At 40.8% G+C, this 25,164-nt stretch overlaps 1 protein-coding gene across 6 annotated transcripts in view; it reads left to right on the top strand.

The window, feature by feature from the left end:
- Nucleotides 1-25,164, top strand: part of VBP1 (VHL binding protein 1) — a 36,123-nt gene that overhangs the window by 7,977 nt on the left and 2,982 nt on the right. The window contains exons 3-23 of one of the 6 annotated variants that reach the window (XM_066202610.1): nt 72-147; nt 942-1,044; nt 1,235-1,328; nt 1,433-1,544; nt 2,567-2,673; nt 3,304-3,345; nt 6,665-6,750; nt 7,461-7,584; nt 8,207-8,343; nt 8,618-8,721; nt 9,549-9,695; nt 10,152-10,211; nt 10,325-10,435; nt 11,105-11,221; nt 11,338-11,368; nt 11,826-11,946; nt 13,750-13,806; nt 14,142-14,249; nt 23,532-23,656; nt 24,260-24,326; nt 24,793-24,891. In XM_066202610.1, coding sequence (XP_066058707.1) covers nt 72-147; nt 942-1,044; nt 1,235-1,328; nt 1,433-1,544; nt 2,567-2,673; nt 3,304-3,345; nt 6,665-6,750; nt 7,461-7,584; nt 8,207-8,343; nt 8,618-8,721; nt 9,549-9,695; nt 10,152-10,211; nt 10,325-10,435; nt 11,105-11,221; nt 11,338-11,368; nt 11,826-11,946; nt 13,750-13,806; nt 14,142-14,249; nt 23,532-23,656; nt 24,260-24,326; nt 24,793-24,891 — 2,028 coding nt within the window. Of the gene's footprint in view, nt 1-71; nt 148-941; nt 1,045-1,234; nt 1,329-1,432; nt 1,545-2,566; nt 2,674-3,303; nt 3,346-6,664; nt 6,751-7,460; nt 7,585-8,206; nt 8,344-8,617; nt 8,722-9,548; nt 9,696-10,151; nt 10,212-10,324; nt 10,436-11,104; nt 11,222-11,337; nt 11,369-11,825; nt 11,947-13,749; nt 13,807-14,141; nt 14,250-14,805; nt 19,137-19,931; nt 20,038-23,531; nt 23,657-24,259; nt 24,327-24,792; nt 24,892-25,164 lie in introns of those variants that run through there. The other 5 variants (XM_066202606.1, XM_066202605.1, XM_066202607.1 and 2 more) reach the window with 5 other exon arrangements.

Genomic DNA, 25,164 nt, shown 5'->3' with positions numbered 1-25,164 from the left:
TTGCTTGTAACATGCTTCTGTATTTTTGACTCTCACAACAATTCCATTGTGAACTTTTTCTTCCCCACCAGCGCTTTATCCAGTATCTGGCATCCCGGAACACTTTGTTCAACCTAAATAACTACCTGGACAAAAGTGCCATGCAGGGTAAGGATCTTCCACTGCAGGAAATTACTCTGCTCCTTTGTTTTCTCTGGGATGATGCATGTGTCAGTGCACACTAGGAGCTAAATGACATTTAAATGGAAGGGTGTTTTCATTTTTATTGTCTAGCCAAGAATGTAGACACAGGTAAAGTGAGATTCTGAGTGCTGGAAATCTGGAATGTGTGTAGCATTGCACACACGGCTGTAAATTCTACCAAGTGAGCTCTTGATGCTCATTAGAATAAACCTGATGAATTATCAGCACAATAATAATTTTTGTTGTTGCATTTTAAAGCCTCAGGAGTAAATATTTACTGTTAAAGTGCGTGGAATGGTAACTAGGATGTGCTGTATAAATAGGGAGAACTACTTCAAATCTCTGAGTCCTTTAATTATGTGCTAGTGGTAGAACACCTTTTTAGTTTTTTATTTGGGTTTTGAGGGATGGCTGATAAGTCACCAAACTCTTCAGCATTTTACTAGGAATACATTTTTATTCTAATTTCCAGAACATCTTAACAAGAACTGCTTGGTGCTTGCCTAATCCTTTATGCTCAGTTCTTGTCTAATATTTTAATGTGTTCAGGTGTTTGTTCTTATAATTGCAACAAATGCTTTCCTAATCTTAGCAACTTAGAAAGAAACTAATGTCACATCTCAAGATTCTGAAAAGTGCCTGGGAAGGCCTTGTTATGCAAGCTGATGTAAAATAGGCTGGTAGGAGAACAGTTTTTGAAAAGAACTGAGAAGCTGTACCCCTTCCAAATGTCTGACTTCCAAAGGCTTCACTTTCAGGCTATGATATGTCTACCTTCATCAGGAGATACAGCAGATACTTGAATGAAAAAGCACTTTCCTATAGACTTGTAGCAGTTGACTTCACCAAAATGAAGAGAGGGTAAGACTACTCCTGCTGCTTCTGTTTGATCCTTCCTGCTGGAGGGGGTGGGACAAGGAGGAACACAGCTCTTCTTGAGCCACACAGAATGGTTTTCTTTTGGCCCTTTGAGGCAATACTGCATTGTTGAAACAATACAATGTGTGCTGAGATCTCTGTATCTCGTAAATGTTTGTCTTTTGCTCTGTAGGATAGATGGAGTGATGAGAACTATGAATCCTGAGAAGCTTCTGAAAACCCTTCCAATCATACAGAACCAGTTGGATGCACTCCTTGATTTTGATGTAAGTGCTTCAAGCTCAGGGTTAAGTAACACTCTTTCATTTTGAAGTGAGAGTTTCATTATTTTGTCAAATACTAATTTACTTTCTCATTGCTTTCTACACAGGCAAATCCAAATGAACTAACAAATGGTGTTATAAATGCTGCCTTTATGCTCCTCTTTAAAGATTCCATTAGACTTTTTGCAGCATACAATGAGGGGATTATTAATCTTTTAGGTACGTGAGAATTTTTTTTTTTAGCTTTTTGAATTTTGTGAAAGATGCTGAGAAAACTGAAGAACATAGACAATTTCTGACTGCAGTTAGTAATTAATAAATTGTCTCTGCTCTATTGCTGTTGAATGAAGCCTGTCTTAGTTTTAGTGACCAGGAGCATGGTCTTACACATCCACTGCTGCCTGGAAGAATACATGGTGAAACAGAAAGTGAAATGAGAGAGTGGTTGGTGAGACTGAAACAAAAATACCATGAAAATACAATGAACCTTTGCAATTGGACTGTACAGGTTTGCTGAGATTTGTGGTGTTTTGAGTATTTCATATACTCAGAGTGTGGCTGAATTCTGTTTTCTTGTACTTTCTGTAAAACTTGACTGGTACCTGAATCTGCCTGAGCTGATGAGATGAAATGTAGGGGTTTTTTAAAAGGGTAATAAGCTCTTAGCAAAGCCTTTTCATTACTGTTTAAGCAAATCTATCAATGAAACCATCAGTTTGTTCTGTTAATCCATTAGTTTTTACTCAGTGCCACATTTGTAAGTCTATAGGGCAAAACCATAAAAAGTGAAGGATGTGGTTGATGCTTCTTTTGGTGGGTTGGCTCAGTATGTGTAGCCACTTCAGTTTCAAAATATATTGATACAGGGCCTAAAAAGGTAAATAAATGCCAGGAATAATTTCAAATTATAAAATAATTTGTCTCCTTGCCAGCTAATAAGCTGACTTTTTGAAAATATTCACCCTAATACCTAATTTGACAATTTGCACTGATTCACGTCCGTGTTTAATGAATTTTTGCATTATAGTCTGATACATTGAAACAGAAAAATCAGTGGTTTTGTATTGACTGACTTCCTATAAAAGATTTCAAGTATTCCTGTAAGCTTGAAAATCTGGCTATCTTGGAGTTACTGCTGTCTGTTCTCATACTGAAGCTTGTGTCAAATTAACTTCTATAATTTGTGTCAGCTTTTTACTGGGGAGGGTATTATCTCACAACAGTGTTATTTGCATCCTCAGAAAGATATTTTGATATGAAGAAGAACCAGTGCAAAGAAGGCTTGGATATTTACAAAAAATTTCTGGCCAGAATGACCAAACTGTCAGAGTTCCTCAAAGTAGCAGAGGTAAATAATTCTATGCGGATGGAAAGGATATAATTCACCTGTCTGTATTGGTACAGTATCAATATTCATAGAAGCACCTTTAAACAGATTGTTTGCTTAACTTCACTATACAAGGGAGTATTCTAGAAATTAGGTATTTTAAAGATTGTGTGTACTTATTAACATGGAGTGGGATTCTTGGGTATCCTTTTTATTAGCCAGACCACATAGTAAACTTTCTGAAGGATCATTATAAATTTTATGAATGCTTCAGAATGTATAAACTGATTATTACAGCCTATTTCAAGATATTTATAGGGTTCTCCTTTACTGTAAGTGCTTAAAAACTGAGAACTAGTTTCAGTAAGCAATGTGGCGCTGTTTCTAATACCTCTAGCAGGGTTTTCTGCATGGAAGTTAGGCTGGATGAGAAGCTGAGTTTGCCTTGAGATGCACTTTAATGCATTTGTGATTTCTAAAGTGTGTTTTTAGTGAAACCGGTACCAGTTCAGAAAATGCTGAATATCCTTTTTATACATAACTTATATGTAACATTCAGACACTGCTGTTTTGTTTTGTTTTGTTTTTTTCATTACCACTGCATGTAGTAATGTACCTTTTTCTTTTTCCTTCTTTTTTTTGTAAACCCAGCAAGTTGGAATTGATCAGGGTGACATTCCAGATCTTACTCAGGTGAGTGTACTTTGCGTATTGATTAACCCAGTTATTGTGTTCTTTGTGTTTAAAGGTTGGTATGTATCATGGTAATCATTCATCTCAAGGCTGTATTCTCTTCTGTGTATTTATATGTGGGAAATACGTATAGCAGCTTCTCACATGGATTAAATGTATTCAATACTTAGACTTTGCAGCTCTTAATGAGATTTGTTGATTGTTTAAAGCAATAAAAACCCACAGAAAATCATATTTTTCAAGAACTTCTGGTTTTTATCACAGAGGCAGGTCAGCCAGAAGTATTTTGCCATACCTAGAGGAAAACCTTCTATTTCACTCTAACCCAATGTCTTCCAACACACTTAAAGATGACAGTGAGCTGGTTCAATTGAAATCTTTTTCTGTCCCCTTAAGTCTGAAGAATAAATTTGATGTTTCTATATCAGCTCTTAATGCTGGCTTTGATTTTACTCAGTAATATGAGGGACATGTGCAGTGCTGGGAAACTCAGTCTGAAGGGTGGAAAGCAGGGAAACACCTTCCAGTGAGGATAAACTGGGCAGAAAGGGGTGAGAAAATGGTTTGATCTGGTGAACAGGAAGCACTGATAGTGCACAGAGGCCAACAAGGTTATTCTCTGTGAGTCCCCTCAGTTCTAGGGATGTTTTATTTCTCTCCTGGGGCCAACCCAACAGAGCAGAGTGTTTGTCATCGTTTCTGTAGCACAGAGTAAGCTGCGGGGTGCAATAAACAGCCCGGGGAGACTTGGGCACTAACTGCAGTGCCTTGGAGCTCCAGCTCTAAGCTGTTAGAGTGCAGCCAGTGAGAAACTAAAAACCTCATGTGTAATGTTTGAACAGTCACATCTAACCCTGCACCAGCTTCTTGAAATTAAATTTCATGGGTTAATCATGAAGAATATCTCTAATGTGAAGATTTCCCTAACCTTCATCAGTGTCTTTTTAATATGGAGATCAAACCTAAGCCACAAACTTCCATTGTCAGTGGTGTTCATTACTGCCTACAGTGTGATTTCCATCTGAAATCATGCATGCTTCAAAGCACAAATCTCTAATGCTTGCTCCTAGCATTTAATATTAATCACCTTAAGAACCTGCCTGTGTGGTATAAAAGAAATACGAGTGAACCCACCAGGGTAAGAGCAGGTAATGATTGAAAACAGTAGTTTGAAGTTTTCTCTTGGTGTTTGATCTTAGCCTCATGCTTTGTCTTCTGATTAGTGCTGCAGTATTCAGCTGGGCTGTATTGTGCTAATCACATTATACTCAAGTCTGAAGTTATTTATACCTCGCTGGGTTAGTGTGCACTTGTCCACTTAATTGGGTCATTATAAGGCCCTTGAAAGCAAGGGAGGGTTTTTTATTTACTGGGAATAGGGGTATTTAACTTCATTTTGCTGCTTTTTTTAATCTGAAACTTTCAGTGAGAAAAATAATCTACTCTGCCCACAACATTTTATTTCTAATAGCTCAGCTGTTTTGTTGTAAGTGCATTTATGTGAGAAAAGCAATTCTGAGCTGGTGGTAGACCTCAGCATCCTGTGCATTTTGGCAATTTCAGTGCCACTGTTAAGCATTCCACTCAGACAGAAAATTTCATGGCATTTAATATGAGCTGAGTAATTGTACATCCATTTAGTGCCGCTTCAAAAGCATTTGCTGGAATTTCTTAATACCGCCACTTTTGCCTGTTTCTGTGAAGAAAATATTTCCCTTTGTAGGTGCCCTGTTCCACAGTGATGTGGCTTTCAGTTAATAGCTGTTCCTGTGGACATAACTGGGTTGTTTCCCTCTGGATGGATGTTAGTCTGTTATGTTTTGGGAGGATGGAGGTGAATTAAGAAATACAGCCTTCCTCAAGTATCTGGGTATCTGCAATAGTGAGAAAGTTCAGAGGAGGTTACTGGATTGTTGGGTTTAGTTCTTGTGGCTGAGGGAGTTGTTCAGAGGGTTTTAGGAAAAGTAAGTATAGAATATGCATTTCCATACAAGTAAGTTTGAGTGGCTTTGGGTGGAAAGAAAGAGCAGGAAAAGCTTTCTGGAATTAGGGCATAGTCTCCTGTTACTAAGATTATCTAAGTAGCTGTGTCATGCCTTTTGCAGGCTATTAAAGGTAAAAGGATGGGGAGGTTAGGAATGATTGGGCTTTTAGTTTTTGGTTTTTTGCTTGGTTTTTTGTTTGACTGTTTTTTTTGTTTGAGTTTTTTTTTCTTCTTTTTTTTTTTTTTTGTCCCTGATACCTTTCCAAAAGGGTATTTCAGAATGTCCCCCTTGGGATTTAGCTGTCTGGGTCAAATGCTGAATTTATTCATGACCTGTTGTTGAGGTAACTACACTGTCTTAGCTTACCTTGCTCCACTTAAGAAATATAAGCTCATGTCTTCATTTTAAGACAAGCAGTTTTTTAGGATTATTCTGATGGACTTTTTTTTTTTTAATCTCTTTATTAATCTAGCTTGAATTTGCCTTCAGTGAAAGTGGGAAGCTAGAATTGTGCTCAGTATTTCACAGGGGAGCTTGCCTGCCAAAGCCTTGTGTGAATAATATTTTCCTCTTTCCAGGAAATGCCTTGTTCTAGCTTTTGGTACAGAAGGGCTAGCAAGGGCAAGTTTGTTTTCCCTCCAAACAATGCCTGTTATATCTGTTCTACCTCCTGAAAGTTGGCAAGTGGTAAGAGAGGCTTAATGTCTCTGAAACCCTGCCAGGTGAGGAGGACTGAGCTGGCAGAGAGATTTAAATTTTAGAGGTACATTCCCTTCATCTCAATCTGCAGGAGGATTTATTTCACTTAGAGTAATTGAGTTGGTTTATTGTACATGTTGAATAGCCACTCAGTCTGCAGTAGTGTCCTTGGGATCAGACTGAATTTGATTCCCTCTTTTATCAATCCTGACATCCTGCTGTTTTCAGGTGTTTCTGCTGCAAGCCTTTGGCTGTAAATATTTGCATGGAGAGTGACTGGGTTTTTGTTTTTACTTGGGAAAGTAGACCAAAAATGCCAGGTCTTTGACTTCAGTGAGTTTAAGGGAGTAGTGCTCCATCAGCTCTGGTTATTCTGTTAATTCTAACACAGCAAACTCTGCTGCCAAAAGCAGGACTACCCTGGGGAATCCTTCCTTCCTACCCCTGTGGCCCCACTCCTGTTAAGGAGCCACCCCTGAGGTGGAATTTGGGTGTGTAGGATGGCAGCAAAACCCAAGGGCACAATTGCTGATGGGTGAGATTCTGTTTGCTTTTAGCTGGGGAGACAACGAATCTGTGTACTCAACGATGATGTGTTGATAGAAGCAGTGTTTTATAAATACTTTCCGTTTTAGGCACCCAGCAGCTTGCTTGAGGCACTGGAACAGCATTTGGCTTCTGTGGAGGGAAAGAAAACAAAGGAGGTCTCTGCTGCCAGCAGGTGAGCACCCAACGAATTACAACAGTGCCTGTACTTAAGATTTATTGTTGTCTTTCTAACAGTTTTCAGGATTCAGTCATGTGGTGTTCTTGATTTTTATTCACTTCTGAATGTATCTTCCTAGAAATAGAAATGAAACATGGCGTGAGTAATAGTCTGATAGCTTGGCCACATTTGAAATGTAGGTCTGTCTGCCTGTGTCTCAGGCAGACTTCTCATTATGCTGTAATAAACCACTGAGCTCAGACCTTGTATGTTATTCTTTATAGCTTTTACTTTTTTACAGTCCTTTGACTTGTAATATTTTATAAGATGTTTGGATTTTGATACTCTTCTTACCCAAGATAGGATGGTGTTTACCTGAATTGTTATTAGTTATATATTCCTGGTCTACCTCTCAGACCATGAATTTGTCTTAACCTTCTCATTAAAGTTCTTCAGCCCTTCCTCAGAACAGCTAAATTAGCTTAGATGTGTTGTGCTTTCTTTGCTGTTGTTTTCTGTCCCTCTGCCATTTGAATAACATTCTAGTCTAACTTTAAAGAGGAAAGACAACTGCTGTGTCCCACATTTTCCAGTTCCAACCTGCTGAAACTCGAGGGAGTCACTCTGTACTTGCTCCTCTTTGTCACCCAATTGTTTTTGGGGTGTCTGCCCAAAAAAATGTCTTTAAAAAAAATGATTTTTTTTATAATTATTGCTGTTTTTAGAGCCAGTGCCCTGTCCAGTGCTGTTTCCACACTTGCCAATACAGGAATGTCCTTCAGCCGGATGGATGAGAAAGAAAAGCAGCAGGCACTGGAGGAAGAACAAGTGAGACTGCAGGCACTTAAGGTAGGATGTTTTTAACAGGTTTGTATTCCAAGGTGTTTTCTAACTGGATCGAATAGTGTATGGTGAGGAAGCTTGCAAGGTCACTCAGTGTTTTATGTGAGCTGTGTAAGACATGCGCTGTGCTTTGACCAGTGAACATATCTAGAAGTGGTGAGGGATGTAAATCTGAAATTAATTTAAATAAAGGTGTTACATTGCTATGTTAGTATTGGGTTGCGCGTTGTCACACTGATTTTTGAACACCTAAATTGAACCATGAAGAGATTCATAAAGGAGGGAGATGATTTTTCCGGAACAAAGATCCGTTGAGCTGTTTGTCTGAGTGACTCTGGAGGGAGCCTGGAATGTGTAGCTTGACTAGAAGTGATTTACTTCTAGGCAGATGTGGATTAAAAAATAATTATTTAAAACATCAAGTCTCACCTTTATTTTTACATGCTTTGTTAAATACTCTTATCTCTAATTTCAATTATTTTTCTGGTTTTAGGACTTTATAGAAGAAAAAGGTTTTCATTTATTTAGACCATAATTAAAATTTTCTCCTTAGAAAAGGTCTCCAGGACTGAAATGCTAATTAATTAATTAAAAGGCTAAAATGCCAACTGTCTCTCTCATCTTTCAGGAGCAGCGATTAAGAGAGATCTCTGTAGTATCAAATTCCACTTCCACCTCAGCATCCCCAAGCACTTTATCAGGAAAAAGTGTGAATACCACTGTAGCTGTTGACCTCTTTGCTGCACCAGCACCCACAACAAATAGGTGAGAGAGATTTTGCTTTCTGAAAGAAACAGAAATTACTGCACTGATCTATAGCTGCACAGTGTGATCCCAGTTACCTCTCAGGTGCCTTTTGCTGTTGTTTTCTTGATGTACCCACAGGAATTTTGTCAGTAATTGCTTAATTACCAGTTTGTTGTATCACTGCTGTTGATGCAAATAAGAGAAAATGAGATTGGTATGAGTGTTCATAAAAGCAAGAATACAATGCCTGTTACATACCTTCGTATTTCTCTCTCTCTCATTTCTTATTCAGCATGCCCAACCTTTCTAGTGATCTTTTTGATCTTCAGCCTGCATTTGTTCCAACTGTGCAAAGTACTCCAGCTATATCAACATCAACAAGCAGTGCTTGGGGAGGTGAGCTCATACCTTGATTTGACTGTCTGAGTGATAAGGGAATTCTTAGAATACAAGGTTCATACTTAATGAATCTGCATCTTAAACCTTAACTACTTTGCATCCAAACATTCGTAACAAAATATGTAATAAATCATGTGAAAAGTCTGACAAATTTTCTTGAACACATAACATTAGTGTTGATGGGACAAAGGAGTGGAACTGTTTAATAAAGGGGACAGGGAGAAGAAATGTAGCTAGGGATCAAAGCTGAAAAATACTGGGAAATAAAACCTAAGCAGGTGTAACTGAAAAGATCCTGGATTAGTATTTCCATTTAATTAAGCAATATTTAATATACATCTCATTTAAAAGGTGTTGGTAACTTCAGAGTTCTTATAAAAAAGCTGTGGAGCCCAGTTTCTTCACCCATCCTTCCAAAGAATGGTCAGGTTAGATGTCAAAGAAATGGCCTAAATGCCAAAAGAAGGCAGTTTTAACACCCTAAAATGTTAGTATTTTAATAGGTGGAATGAATACTCTTGTGTGCTATTTAAAAGGTAGATTATTGAAGCCAAAAATGTAGTCTCTAATTTCTTTGATTTATGTTCTGTCACTCTCCCCCTCCCACCCAATGTCAATACTCGAATTTCCCTTGAGAGAGTTGCTATGATTTTTTAATCTGAAACTAAGAATTTGTATCTAAAATCTGTATCTAACTTGGATCATTAGTTGGAATATTTACGATTTGACTTTGTCTAGAGATTCTCACATTCAATCATTTCAGTCTGTTTTTCTTTTCCATTGTTTGTACTCTGTCTTCTTTCCTTCACTTCTGCATCTGAAAGGTCCTTTCTCGTCTTCAAATGGTTGTGTTGGTTCTCCACCTCATCTGGACATCTTTGACATGAAGCCAGTTGAAGAAGCTGTAAAATCTGCCACCCCTTTCATCAATTCTTCTTTTTCCTCCAAACAAACAGTGGAACTGTTTAGTGGTAATAAAAAAAAAACAACAAATCCCATGTAATTTATTTGCAACTGGAGATGATGATGCTAATAATGTGGGCCATGTAATCTTTTTGTGGTTTGGGCCAGTCTTCACTTTTTATTAACAAGTGAAAAATGGTGCATTAATTCCAGGTGTAGTAAGTTATATGTTTCCTTAAGTGTTTATTTCTATAGTTGAAATAAACTATTATTTTGTTCTGCTTGCCCAGTCTAGACATCCTAAAACTTGCAACTGAAATCTGATTTCTTAAAAACTGCAGCCTCCTTTCTCTTTTGTAATGGGGAACGCAGGAGTTACTTGGCTTTTCAAATCTGTAAATTTAAAAAAAAAACTTTTTATGATAGTAAAATTTCCGAATTTTTAACTGCAGACATAATTGTTAGGTTCTCTCTTCCTTTTTATCTTTAAAACTGATCTTATTTTCTTCTCTCTTTTTGCAAAGATGACTTTAGTGGTCATAAACCAACATATGCTTCTGTGTATCATCCTGTGACTGTTGATGGTAAATTGATTTTTTTTGTTGTTGTTGTTGTTTTTTAAAACTTTCTGGTTTCACTGGGATGAGTGATAATTTACTTCCTGGGTGTGTTTCATTGCTCAACTTCTTTTTTTCAGGTTTTCCTCTTCCTTCAGCATCTCCAAGTACCACCTCTTCAACAATTAATGTGGACTTTGATGCCGTTTTTGGAGGGAAGTCTACAGCACCAGAATACAGGACTGCAAGTGGTAAAAACTGCCTTATGACTAATTTATACCCTACAGGCAAAAACTGCTTAACAATTTAGCATAATTGCTACTGCAGTCAGAAATTTAATAACTTAATATATTTGCGAGGTGATCATGGGCTGATAAGAGGCAATCAGTTCAGTTGGTAGTAGTTATTTACATTAAAATTAGTGATTTAAAATGGGCTGATTTCATTCTCTGTGTAATAACTGTTTCCTCTCTCTCTGGGGGACCAAACTTTGAACGTGGCCCACTGGATGTCTCCTAATGGGTAAGCTCCTGTTCATTTGTCTTCTCTGCTTTTGATGCATTTTGAATTCCCTCTGACTCCATTCAGAGGCACAGCAGAACTGGTTGTGTGTGTTTTTTAAAGAATATCTGAGTTAGAGTCTTTCTCTCCTGTATAACAAAGTCTTGTTGAAGTACAGTTAAAGATCCTTTTACATTAGTAGGTACAATGTCATATTCCATAAAAAATAAGAAGTTAAACTATGCTTCTATCAAAGTCTTAAATACTTCCATCATGTTGAACCTTCACATATAAATACTCAAATCAGTGTTCTATAAAGAAGATACCTCCCTGGCCTGGGGAAGTCATTTATTAACCGCAGTGTAACCGTTTTGTTAACAGTTGCTTTTATTTTCTTTGTTTAGGTTTTAACTTTCTAGATGACGTATTGCAACCCACAGTACCACCACAGAATCAAAGAGCCACTGTAGCCAACCAGCAAAGTGGGAAAATTTTGGCAAATGACCTCGATTCTTCACTTGCTAATCTAGTAGGAAGTAAGTTTTGTAAAGCATTTAAAATTAACTTTCCCATTTGTTACTGAAAGCAAAACAAGCTTTTTTCCCCCTCCCAAATTAAAATGCTTAAGGATTTTGTCTCTTTTCCCCCACAGATCTTGGCTTTGGAGGAACTCCATCCAAAAAGTAAGTGCATAGATGGACTTAGAATATTCTCACGCGACTGTTTGATAGTCTCTGGCACTGACATGGCAAGGACCTCATCTCTTGAAATTATCTGAAATAATTGAGAAGTGCACTGGAACGTTGTGTTTGTGGTCAGCCATGATAACACAGACAACCTTAACTTCTAAAGTAGTTCACTTTGTTTTGCAATTGCTGTATTTTTATTGAAAGTAAAAAACCAAACACTATAAAAGTTACATCAAACTCCAGTTAGTCATTCTAGGCACAGTGCAGTAATGATAATTCATTTTAACACAAACAGAACCAAAGAGATACAAAAGTAGTTACTGAAATTCTGAGTGTTTCTTCACAGATTTCATCTGTGTGCGTGCATTAAGGCATGTCTGAGTTTCCTGTTCTGTTGTTTTACTCCAGCCGTTGCCTCTCCATGAAAACTAACAACATGGTTTGATTTTAGATCAGATATGCAGTGGTCTCAGCCTGCAGAGAAGAAACTTACTGGTGGAACAAACTGGCAAGCAAAAACAAGCACATCCACCACGTGGAACCCGACTCCCTTACCCACTATTCCACACATGGTAATTCCTGTGCTGGGAAATCACACTTCTTCCAGCAAATGCTGCTTCTCTGCTTGCATTGATTTATAAAGAACAGCCAACACTGGGGGTAGCAGGGAATGCTTACAGGATCTTGGTGAATGAGGTAGAGATTTTAGCATGCTTTATTTCCCCTCACTGAAAAACTTGTGCATTTAAGGATTTACATCTCAAGTGAAAGGCTGATTACCTGTCTCAGTTCATAAATTCTTCTGGGATTGAAATAAGTGATCCCAGTGCAGAAAATTCCTGATGTGCATGTTTGAGATGCTCCCACTTCCCCCTCCCACGCACATGTGCACACAAAAATTCACCTTTAGGAATCTAGAGAGTGTGTTTTAAGGGCAAAACTGCTGTTCCTTCCAGTCTTTGCTCCTTTTTCAGTTTTGTCATGAAACACTGCTGCAACCCAGGCAAGGCACCTTAATAATGAGGTCAAGCAGCACTTTGGACTTTAGATAATGCTCAACAGCAAATTTATATTTTTAACACAGATCAAAATGTTAAGTGTATCTTTTACAGTTATTTAAATGAAGAATTTTCATTTCTAGGAGGGATATTTCTAGGCAACTGACTTTTCTGTGCTTTTAAAAGAGATTTTTCAAATGTGTTGTATTCATAATATATTCATAGAAATATGAATCACTCCTAAAACATAACTGTCTTAGAGGGAAGTAGATGTTATCTCAGTTATGTAGACAACTAGGATAATTTCCACATTTGCTGTGAATTTTGGACTGCTTCTGACTTAATTTTGCAATAAGCATGGTTTTGCCTCTAATGTCTGTTTTCCTTGTCTTACATGACTGTGCTCATTCAGAATTAGAGAAGTTGAATACAGTATTAAATCCAATCTTGGACTATAAAAAGAGACTAAAAAGCTTTGAAAGGACACAGTTGTATTGTGCTTTTATGAGATTTTTTGAGACCACACAATCTGTTTATCCCCTCTAGGTGCTCTAGAATGTGTTGTTGGAGTGCTGATGCATTTTCATTTCTGGAACACAGAGGGTACCTTAGTACCCGTTGATCGCTGTGGATCTAACGTTCTCTTTTTATTTCATGCATTCATCAGTCACTGTTTAATGCCAGGGGTCTGGTCATGCATTTTCCTGGAACTCCCAACAATGACTGATGTGAAGATGTAGCTCAGCTCTTTAAAATCTGTGTCCCAGAACTGCAAAGGTCTCAGTGTCCTGAGTGGTGACATCAGATGTGGGCAACATCAACCTGACTGAACATCTGGTGCTATTCACTTCTTAAACCAAATGGTCACTGCTTTTCTTGGCTTTTTTTTTTTTCCTATGCTCTTCTCTAAAAGTGAGAAGAAGGAGCATTGCATGCCACAGCCTCTGAAAGCTTCTCACACTCATGCTTGTGCAAGCAACATGCTCAAATCCGGCTAGGTGTAGTAAAATTCCTAATTTTGCTCTAAGTTGTGCTAGTGGTAACTTTCTAAGCATAAAAACTGATGTTAATGTCCTTGCACTTTTTTCCCCTCACACTTCAATTGCTTTAAAAAATGAGCATAGATAAAAACGGTTATGGCACTGGACTTGAATCCATCCCTTAGGTAGAATTTCCAGCTTGAATACCTATTAAATCACTTTCTGTCTTATCCTTTTGCTATGCCAGAATGGAGTACACTATCCTGGATATGTAAGTCAATTTCTTGTAAATACGTTGGTTATTTTTAGTACTGAAAAATGTGGTTTTCAAAGTTCTCTATATATATTACTAAATATGCTTGGGTTTCTCTAAAATTTAAAATTTTCTTGATTAAAGGTACCTGCTCCCATCACATACCCACTGACCACACCTCAAGTGCCTGTATATGGAATGGTAAGAAGCATGATTGCTTTTGTCTTCCTGAAAACGGAGTTTTCTCCCAGTGGGTTTCATGTCGTGAATTATGGTGTTCAAACCATCCTGCAAATTAAATTATTGGCAATAGTGTGTGAACTCTGGTACGTTTCTCACACTGCATTGAAAGAGATGACTCTGAGGTTGATGCAGTGGCAGGTTTTAAAAGCTTTGGCTTTATTCCCTGTGTGTGTCTATATGTTTGTTTTCTACTACACTTAAAATGCAGAAAGATACATCTTGTATAGTTCTTCTTGTTGAAGTAGTTTGATTTTTATATAACTGTTCTTGTGGGGTTTTTGTTCCTCTCACAGGTACCTCCTCAGGTTGGAGCTGCTCCTTTGATGGCACCCCATTCAATGATGTACACACAGCCTGGTCTAAGGCCAACAAATCCCTTTGCACCTGTTTCTGAAACTCAGGTGAGTGGTGCACTTTAATCTTGTTGACACTGAAACTTCAGCCTTGGCAAACAAACCCAAATGCTTCATGAAAAGCTGCTGGTGTATTTGTGCATGTGGAAGTGGGAGGTTCCTTCCTTTTGCTGGTGAGGAGGCAAATTCAGATGGTGGAATTGCAGGAAGCAAGGAGGCAAGTAAAAATCAGATTTTTACCTGTCACTGTTTCAGTATTAAGTAAACAGGAGTGGTGAAGGTATGTAGGTTTTAGTCTCCCTGTGACACAAGCTGGATACTTTAGTCATGCTGACCAGGACAGTGTTGGAAGATTCTTGGAGGATCAGGTGATGTGGGAGTGGAAAAGGCATGGACAGGAGATCATTCACACTGAGAAACTGTTCTCCTGTCATCCAAATACATAATGTTTTATATTAGGTCTTAATATTCTTTGGGGGTTTTTTTGAAGTGCCAAAGCCTTTAACTTACAAATGACAAGACAGCCAAATAGATTCTTTATTCTAAAACACTGGGAAACCGTTTGTTATGTAAGTGGCATTAATATGTAATCATTGTTTCACAGATACAGTTCATGTAGAGCCACCAAAGCAACAAGATGTGAGAACAACCAAATACTGGTAAAAAAATGAAAAGACTGAATTTCAATCTTTCCATGATGTATTCCTGAACAGGGCAACTGTTTCTTCCCTGTATAATACAATATTATTTTGAACTGCAATGCTTTAGAGATTCTTGTTTATAACAGTCACTGCAGTGTGAAGTCATGTTTGTTTCCTGATTTTTTTTTTTTAAACTGCTCAGCAGAAAACTATTTTTATTGAGGTTGACTCAGAAGGTGCAAGCTGGATTATCATGTTCAAAATCAAGGAGAAGGTTACATGATTGCTCTACAACCTTAGTCATCGGTGGATTACCTTAGGAATTGACTGAGAATGTCAAAGCTATTTATTTTATTCCTAAATTCTGTGGCTGTTGTAACCAAGACACGACACGAAATCGAGTTGAGCGATAAAATTTTTATGTGCTCTAATAAATGCTCTGATAGAGCAACGCTTGCATCATCATCAGGCCAACATTGTGTGAAATCAGACAGCTTTTTCACATCAGAATAGCTTAGAGTGATTTGCAAACTTTCTAATGTGAGTTTGAAATGCTGTGAATCAACAAGACACATCTTATTACATAGGGAAATAGAGTAAAAATAATAAATTGCTCCACTGGTCTGTCAGTATTATAGAGCTAAGTAAGGAGAGGCTGCAAGCCTGTGATGGAGTCGGGGAAATGAGAATGTTCCAGAACATTCAGCCTCCAAGAGGTGCCAGCAGCTGCACTTCCATGGGTTCCTACTCCCACCGTGGGCTCAGGGGAGAGCAGCCAGAGTTTGGCAGTGCCACAAGCACAGCAGCACTCCGAGTCTTGTTGATTACTGCAGTAGAGACAATTCTTCTTTCTGAAGTCCATTAGGTCAAAAGACTCGGACCTTGCACTCATGCTGACACACTTGGGAATTGGCAACTGTTTGGAAATTATCCAGCTGTAGAGAAATAGCTTGTGCTTCTTTTTTTGAAAATAAGAGCCTAGTTGTAAACCGTATAAAAAGAATTATTTTTAAATGTGTAAATAACGTGTAAACTTTTTAGATAGTTGTTTCTTTGATGCTGCAGTAATCTTTTTTCTTCTGTAGTAATTTCAAGGTAAAAAAATGTTGCATTAAGAAATCCAGACTCTTTTTGAGAGGAAAAAAAATCTTTAAAATCAACTAATTTATGAAGTATTGTTGTTCACAGTGGGTCAGATATGTACAGACTTCTGGAACATATTTTCTACTTAAGAATCTTCCTCCAGAACTGAAATTGGCTGTGAAAATGCCTTATCTTGTATTTTTCACTGTCTGATTAAAAGTGATAGCATTAAAAAAAAACCCCAATAGTTATAATTAGGAGTGGGAACAACCTTTCCTCCAGAAGTTTTGTGGCAAAATGCAATGAAAAACTCTCCTGTAAAATTCCTTCTAATGATGATTAATATTCAAGCTGAGTTTTCTATTGTTACAATAAATAGACCTCCAGTGTAGTATGTCTTTTATCCTTTGGAGAGTCTGTAATTGCAGAAATCTCTCTCACTCTCACCATAAATGCAGATAGGCCTGAGAATCTTGTCAAACTCTCCTGTAGAGAACTTCTAAATTAAGCACATTCCTCAGAGTGAGAACAACCCTTCTATTTTTTTCCAAATGCTTAATTCTGTCCAAAGAGTGCAAAAGTAGTATTTCTTAACCCTATGGTAAATGTTTTGCCTGATGAATCAATAAAAAAGAAACAAAATAAAATTCCTTTCCCCAGCCCCTGATATTTGTATATTTGTAACTGCTAATTTCCTGGAAAATGAAACCTTGGAGAAATTTAAAACTCTGATCCTTGATGTATATTCATTTTTTGAAAGAATTTGGACCAGTACGTGGTAGTTTAATGTTCAAGTTTGAATTACAAAGGGCTTCAAGCTTTAATCCACCTTTATTGGGTTGAACAATTGTACAATTTTTAAGCCAATGAGTTCTTCAGTGCCTATAGTTGCCCTCCACATGATGAGGGAGTAGATGCCATTTAGAATGGGTCGTTGTGTTGAGGGGACTGTTCATTTCAGAAATAGTGAATCCCATAGATTCATTCAGCAATCAAAAGCCTTGTGTTCAAATTAGCTCAGTCCACGGAGTTACAAATGTCTGGGCATTAATGGCAGAAGTGAGAGTGCTACAAGCAGGCAGTTCCTAGCACTGTAAGCTGTTAGGTCTCTTTCTTATACTCAGTTGTATAAGTAATAACACGTTATTTTAATATGCAAATAAATGCCTGGCAAGCAGTATATATCTGTTATAACTTTATTTCAGAGCATCCTGAATTATCTGGAATATACCTGGCTCAGAAATGGATTTAGTACTGGATAATAGCTTGGACTACTTGTGATTTGCCCTGGATCTTTTAATGGTTCTTTTGGTCTGCTTTCTTGTAGCAAAGCTGTCTGATACCAATTTGTTAGTATTTAAAAAAAACAAAAAAGGAGAAACAGCCACAAACTATGTTTTAAAAACTTTATAACCTACCTACTTTTGATGTTTTGAAACACAGCTTTGAGCTTGATCCTTGTGAAGCAAAGATGGCTTTGTACCTTCTCTCTGCAGACAAGTGCACAGGAGTGGGTTTTGCCCACCTCTTCCTTGTGCACGTCTTGGGACACATTAAATGGCAGAGTATGTGTTTAAATAACATACATGAGAAGTGAAAAGCAAGCTGTCAAGGTTTTTATGGCTATTCTCCACAAAAAAAAAACCCCACTTTGAACACCAAGGTTGTTCTGGAGGGTGACTGTACCAGCCTGCAGGAGCTGCAAACAGTAGTTGTGATGAGTGAAGAGAGATGTCTGTCAGTGTGACTTTTCCTTCCAACTCCTTGGATCAGAATCATGTTCTGAACACTTCAGGAAGCTGATCACTGAGATGTCTCCGTGTTTGTGTGAGCGAGGAGGAAGACTTTGATGTGTGCTGTACGCTTTGCATTCTTGTACTTTAGTGGGTCACTTGAGCCTCACTGCTGGGACTCGGTGCTGCTGCAGGCAGACTCTCCTGGAATATCTCTCCTGGAATATGCCATAGGATGATGGATTCTGAGGGACTCTGGAAAGGTGGATTGTGTGAGGCCTCCTGGACTTGAACGTGTACCTCTCAAAATAACTGGGGTTTTCTAATGTTCTCTAGATATCGTTTGACTTTGCCTCCGAGAAGTTACTGATTTTTTTTTTTTTTTTTAATAAATTTTGGACATGTGTACTAGAAAAAAAATCTCTGTTCTGTGCACATAGTGGTGGAATATTTGTAGGTAAAATAACCAATGGACTTTTGTTTAAGGAAAAGAACCAACAAAACCACACGAAAGTAACAACAATAAAACTTCTGACTACAAGATTGAATACAGGGTGGATATTTTGATGTGTGACAGGGATGGGGGGGTTACAATTAGAATAGTACGCACTGTGGATCGGTGCTTGATTTGTACATAAAAAGGAAAAAACTTTGTTTGGGGTAGTTTGTATTGTAAGGATAACATCTAAAGTCATGTATCAGTCGTTTATTTCCATTGAAAAGATTCTATTTTTGAGCAATGGAAACTGTACATGTTATCATTTCTACATTACTGATAGCTAGGAATAGAGAACTCATTGCTCTGACTCTGAAGATGTATCTGACTCGTCATTGATCTGTACATTGCTGCATCATCCTGCAGATTCTCATGATCATTTATTTAAGGAGATTGTAGTAACTGGTACAGTTACAGCAGGAATTGTAACGTCAGATCTTTCAGTATCTCTCAGATGTGTATCCTTGTGATGAAGCTGAATCCTCTACCAAATGTCTGGCTGGAATCTCATCTTGGAGCAATGACAAAAAATAGGTGCTGGAACAGATTTCCCTCACCCCAACCCACACTTTATTTATTTAATAGGTCTTGTTTTGTATGTTATGTTTTTCCCCCATAACAGGTTTGTGCCTTTTATTGGATATTTATTTAAAAGGAGCTATGATAATTTTAGGTTGCTTTTTTTCAGATGTATTCTTGTACAGCTGTTCCTTTATGTGAGTTCCTTCATTTTATAAGAATACAGAATGTGTGGAAAATATACTAGCCACAAACTGGAAAAAAAAAATTCTAAGGATTTATGTTCTATGAATAATTTTTTTAAAAATAAGCCTAAGCACAAGACTGGCTGTGTTGATATTTTAATTGTGGAACTTCACAATTTGTTAATATGCAAATTGTTCATTTTTTAAAGAAACTGCTCATATCCACATATTTGATGAAACAAGTTTTGGAAAAAAAATAAACTTTGGCATATGCAAGGCGTGTGTATGTGATCATTTTTTGTGTTCTTGAGACTTTTAATAAGGCTGGTAAGCCATGGCTGAGTTAGGGTGTTAATTGGCTTGTTTGGAGGCTAAGGGGAGTGTAGCCTGCTGCACGTGCTCCTTCTTTCTAAAGCAGAAAATTCTGAGTTTAATACTTGTATTTTGGTTTCTTTAGGTTTCAGAGATGTGTTTAATAGTTCATTGCCTGTCAGTGCTGAAGCCGCGGGCAGCAGCAGCGACTCCGTGAACTGACCGCAAGGGCCGGGGAGCGAGGAGAACACGGGCCACGCGTTACTGGTGATCCTTTCGAGACGTTTATTGTAAATTGCTACAGCCACTGCTCCTGTTCGCTCTGTTTGACTTGTCAGCAGAGCAGCTGCCTTTACAAACACGGGCGCTTCCTCCGTGGGCAGCAGCAGAGGGTGGGATAAGCGACATCTCCTTCCCGGGCCAGGGCAAGCACGGCACTCGCAGTTCCGCCACCGCAGGCAGCCCCCGCTGCCGGAGCCTTTCCTTCCCGCCGGAGCCTTCCCCTTTCCCTGCCGGAGCCATTCCTTCCCACCGGAGCCATTCCCTTTCCCTGCCGGAGCCTTTCCCGTCAGGCCGGAGCCATTCCTCCCCGCCGGAGCCTTTCCCTTTCCCCGCCGGCGCCCTTCCCTTTCCGGCCCCGCCCCTCATTATCGTGGCCAATGGGCGGTGCCTCCGGCTGCCCTGGCCCCGCCCGCCCCGCGCAGCGCCCCTCGGGGTTGTGACGTGCTGACGCACTGACGCAGCGCCCCGGCGTCGTGCGCGGGCCGCGCATGCACGGTCCGTTCCCAAATGGCGGCGGCCGGAGGCAGCGAGGCGGCGGCGGGCGGCAGGCGCGGCCCGCTCGGCATCCCTGAGGCGGCCTTCGTGGTGAGCGGGGCCGGCCAGCGCGGCCGGCGGGCGGGGCTGAGGTGGCGTTCCTGCGGAGTGAGGCCGGGCATCCCCGAGGCGGCGGTGACGGGGAGCGGGCCCGGTCCCGTGAGGCGGCGCTGGGCGGGCGGGCGGTGCCGGGGGCGCGGGGGCCCTTCACGGCCTCAGCCGTGCGCCGTTCCCGGGTGGGTTGCCGTGTGTTCGGTGCCGAGCCGGCTCTTTCCCTCGCAAGAAGCTGCTCTCCCCGCGTTAATGGCGTTACTGCGGTGCCGGGCTCGGGGCGGTGAGCGGCGGGCCGTGAGGGCACACACCGCACGGGGCACGCCGTGCCGCTCCCGCCCCGCGGGTCACCGGCCGTGCCCCGAGCGCCTTCCAGCCGTCCTCCTCTCCTCAGCGAGTGTTCCACTGCTGAGGAGATTCGCTCTTCTGAAGCGCCCGTGTGTTCTTGCAAACCAGCAAATGTGGGTCTGCTGGAAAACGGGCCCGACTCGTTTATCCGCCTTTAAAAAGTGATGTGCTGAGCGTTTGATGATTCTGTGGAGCAGCTGGAGAACAGGAATCAGCGACTTACACAGTGACACCATCTCGCAGTCATCCCTTCACTTTCAGCTCTGAGCTCACTCTCGGTCTTGATTGCTGTTTTATTTCCTCTGGTCAATAACTATCGATCACACGGGCTGTACCTGGCTGCCCTGGTGAGCTCAGGAAGTGCTGGATGTCTGCCCCATCTGACACAGCTGCCTTTATAGAAATAAACGGGTTTGACTTGCATTTTGGTGTTCCAGATGTAGTGCTTGTCCTGCTGCTGTGCCTGATCGGGGCACACACAGGTACGGTGCATTTACTCTCACTGATCCAGCTCCTCCTTTAAGGTTTTTTAACAAAAATTAGGGTCTGGCAGACCCTCACTGGGCTGGAAAACCATTGCTGCTGCCAGCTGACTGCCTTCCCTGCCTCGTGGGAGAGCAGCATGGATGGAAATGGAAGGGAAGGGCTGCCCTGTGAGAGCTCAGTGATCCTGACAGGGGAGAGCCTGTGCTCTGGGCTGGCCCTGCAGTGCACTCTGGCAGGAGGCAGGGCATGAACAGCCTCACAGACACTTGCAGGGCTTCTGTCACATCCCTCACTGCGGGCTGCTGGCTGCCTGTGTGGCTGCTGGGTTTGCTTCTGGGGCTGTGCCTCGGCCCTGTGCGTCTCCTCAGCTCTTCATCCCCTCAGGGATCTTCATCACCCCTGGATCTAAACATCTGGGAAGTTTCCTCCTTCTCAGTTTTGACAGGTGCTCTGATCCAATGCAGAAGGGATCCTCGATGGTGATCACAGGCTACTTGGATGTAGATGTTAAGATAAACTTTGTTTTATTCAAAATAAGCCTGAACTGAGAAGTTGTAAAGGTATTGTGCTCTGCAGGGTGAAAATACTACTTTTTTCAGGGTAGGCTTTACTAGAGTATTTTTTATTTCAGAAAATAGTTTTCTATTTCAAAACCATTTAGAGTTCCTGATCTCTTGCTTGGCGTTCCCCCCCTGCATGCTGCGTGGGCAGCCTTACTGTGACTCTTGTCTTCAGAGATGTTTTCTGTAGGGAACGTCTTGGTTTCTTGCTTCAGCAGAGGCTTTTCGCACAGTTTATGGTTCCCATCTTCTCTGAGGCAGTTGTTCTGGGAATTCTTGTCCCTCCCCAGGTTTCAAGTGATGTGAAGCACTCAGAGGAAGTCATGTTAAGGCACAGGGTTTTCCCGGATTACAGACTCTCCAAACAGAACCTTCAGCTGTGGTGGTTCTGGGCTCTTGCCCAGACATTTCCAGATGAATTATCTTCTTTGTTCTCCTGCCTTCCTCAGCAGGGGTGAGGATGCAGGGCTGCACATCCCTGTCCCTCGTCACGTTCTCTGCTCATGGCCCCAGAGAAGCTCTGTGCGCAGTGAGTGCTGCAGCTCTTGGTTTGGGTCATCCCTCAGCAGAGGGCCTGGGCACACGTGGGAATTCTCCATCCTGCTGCATTCCAGGGCTCCTCCTGAGCATTCCTGGGCCTGGGCTCGAAGTTTGCCAGATGGTGCTTTGCCACTCAGTTTCCTTCCTGAAAAAGAGCTGAATTTTGGCGGGTCCTTGCAGAACGTGTGGGAGCTGCTGCCCACCTGCTTTTCCTCTCTGCCCCAAGTGATTTAAACCAGCAGAGCTGCTTCCACAAGAGGGAGTTTCATTTCACAGCATCCTCAGGCCTCACTTCTACAGCACCTCCCCAAACCTAATCGTGGTTTTGTTTGTTGAAGGCTTCCCCAGGAGCTTTATCCAGAGGCAGGAATGGCCCAGGCACTTCTCAGGCAGTCTGAGGTGTGGCCACTAGAGCTGGGATCAGTGCTGGGCAGTGCTGCAGGTTGTGCAGTGCCTGTTCTGCTGCGGGTTTCCCTCATGATAAGGAGGGCAGGCAGTTCTGACAGATTCAGGAATTTCCCAGGAAGTTTCCTTAGCCCAGAGAGTTCAGGCGTCATAACGAGGGGGAGCAGCTCCATGTCTGATATCACTTTAGTATAAATTTAGTGTATGTTACAGTCTTTTTCTGGTGTGGGGCTGCTGGAATGGAGAGCCCAAGCTCAGAAAGAGGAGCTGCAGGGGCTGTGGTGGGGCTTCCCTCAGCTTTTACTGAGCTGTGAGGGCAGGGGCAGCATTACCTCACTGGGGTCACCTGGAATTCTGTGTGGAAATGGTGGCAAGGCCGGAGATGTGGGGCTGATCCTTGGCCTGCTGCACCTTTCAGAGGCGGGGACATTGTCCCCTGGCAGGTGAGCTGCTCCCGGGGGTTCTGAGGAGGCACCTGCCAAGGCTGACACCTTTGCTGGCTCTGCCCTTTCTTCTCTGGCAGCTTTTCCTGGGTCAGGTGATGACAGGACTGGCTGGAATTGTTCTCTGGAGGTTTCCTGCTCACTGGAGCAGGAGCTGCTGAAGCCTGTTCATTTCCACAGGGCCTGTCTGAGCAGACAGCTCCGTTTTCCCCCCTTTGTGTCTTTCTCTTTGATCAGGCTGACTCCCTTCATCAGTTTTCATCCAAAATAATTCATAACCTGGTGAGCCACAGGAGAAGCATTTTCCCTGCCTTACATGTAGGAACCCCAGGTTTAGCCATGCCCTGGGGATTCCCACCCTTGGAAGGTGTCACAGGACTGACAGCACCACTAACCATGTGCCCACAAATACGAAATAATAACAAAAATAAAATAACAAAAATGAAAAAAATCCTTGCACCTATCCCTTATTTCCCTACTAAAAAAAAAAAAAAAAAAAAAAAAAAAAAAAAAGGAAAAAAGCAGGGAGGCACAAATGAAGAGATGACTAAGAAAAGAAACCAAATGCTTTTGTACCCCAGTCCAGAAAAAAAAAAGTCAGTTTACATTTCAAAGCCCCTCTAGATGTAACTGCGGTGAGATGATTGCATGTCTGTGTCCAGGGTTTCCATGAAACTCTTCTAACACTGAGGGTTTCTTTCTCCCCTTAAAGGAAGATGTAGATTCTTTTATGAAACAGCCTGGAAATGAGACAGCAGATGTAGTTCTTAAGAAGTTGGATGAGCAGTATCAGAAGTATAAATTTCTGGAACTTAATCTTGCTCAAAAGAAAAGGAGGTAAGTTGTAATTTTTTGCAGAATTGGGAAATGTTTAGCACAGTTCTATTTATTTTTTTTTTAATAATCAATCTAGTGGCCAGGAAGGCTGTGGGGATCCCAGTGCCAGGGCTCTTGGGAGAGTGATGCCCTCAGCCCTGGAGAGCTTTTGCTTGAACTGTGCAGAGTCCTGTGGCTCTCACTGTCCCCGAATCTCAGAAGAAACACTTCCCTTCCCTTCCATCCCCTTCCCTTTCCCCTGCACTGCTCCTGACCTCTATTTCTGCCGAGGTTTCCCTGTCCTCTGGGAAGTTACAAAGACACAAAATGTCCAATTTTAGCAGGTGGGGCTCTGTTGGTGCTGCTGTGTTTTGTTCTGCTGTGAAAGCTGAGTGCGTTGCTGTGCTGCCACAGCAGCAGCCTGGTTTTGTGAGGGCCAGGTGAAGCTGGAGCTGAGCTGCCTTTACTTACCATGCCTTGTCTTTCAAACCCGTGTTTGTGAGCTGGAAAAAGCTGGTAACAAGTTTTAAAGTGGAGGGTGGACTGTATAATAAAACTGATCACTTGTTTAGGAAACTCTGTGTCTCTGTAAAATAATAAATTATGACTGTTGTTAATTCACAGGCTAAAAAGTCAGATTCCTGAAATTAAACAGACATTAGAAATTTTAAAACACATGCAGAAGAAAAAGGTAAATTATTTTGAATATCTAATGAGTATGAGAAAAGCTAACGACCTTTCCACCCTAACAGAACACATTGCAAGAAATGTTTTGGAGAGCACACTTAATATGCCTTTATAAATAACAGAATTGTTTTTAAAGGTATGTAGTACTTTTTGAAAGCTAGTTCAAAAAAACAAAGTTAATGTTTGTAATGCAAACTTCATTTTTAATAGTGTATAGACTGCAGCTAAGCTTTGACTTCATCTCCATTCTTTATAGAGATTTCTGCATTGTTTTTAAATATATCTTTTAAAAATGCATTATTCTTGGAGCTCTGACTTTAATGTTGAAGTACAGTTATGTAGAATTCCACAAAAGCTAATAACTGCATCGATGGTAGAAAGCAGAAAAGTGTGCTCTTTATTCTGAGTTTTATGTCTTGAACATGTCTCCAGTGAAAATAGCAATTGTAAGTTTTATCATTTCTCTTAAGGATTCCACACATCCAATGGAAACCAGATTTTTATTGGCAGATAATCTCTACTGCAAAGCCTCAGTTCCTCCCACAGATAAAGTCTGTTTGTGGTTGGGGGTAAGTAAAATGGAACTTTCTCTGCAGCTGTTTCAGTAACTTAGAAAAGGCTTGAGAAAGAGAGTTTTGGTTGCTGCCTCCCCTGGTTGTAGTGGGTGCAGAGCACATCTAACCAGGCAGTGCCAGTGTGTTAGTGAAGATTTCTTGTTCCATTTGGGGTATTTTTCTTGGTTCCTGAACAGTAAGACTTCAGAGAACTGTCTTTTTGCTGGATTGTTCTTTCCAAAAAGCTTGTTTGTGTTTCCCTTACCATTTCTGTCACTTTTGGCTTCA

Source organism: Chamaea fasciata, unplaced genomic scaffold (genome assembly GCF_029207755.1).
Source record: "Chamaea fasciata isolate MVZ Bird 193981 ecotype frontalis unplaced genomic scaffold, bChaFas1.0.hap1 SCAF_22, whole genome shotgun sequence".
NCBI lineage: Eukaryota > Metazoa > Chordata > Aves > Passeriformes > Sylviidae > Chamaea > Chamaea fasciata.
The sequence above is the reverse complement of the archived record's forward strand: the minus strand, read 5'-3'. Positions and strand labels throughout refer to the sequence as shown.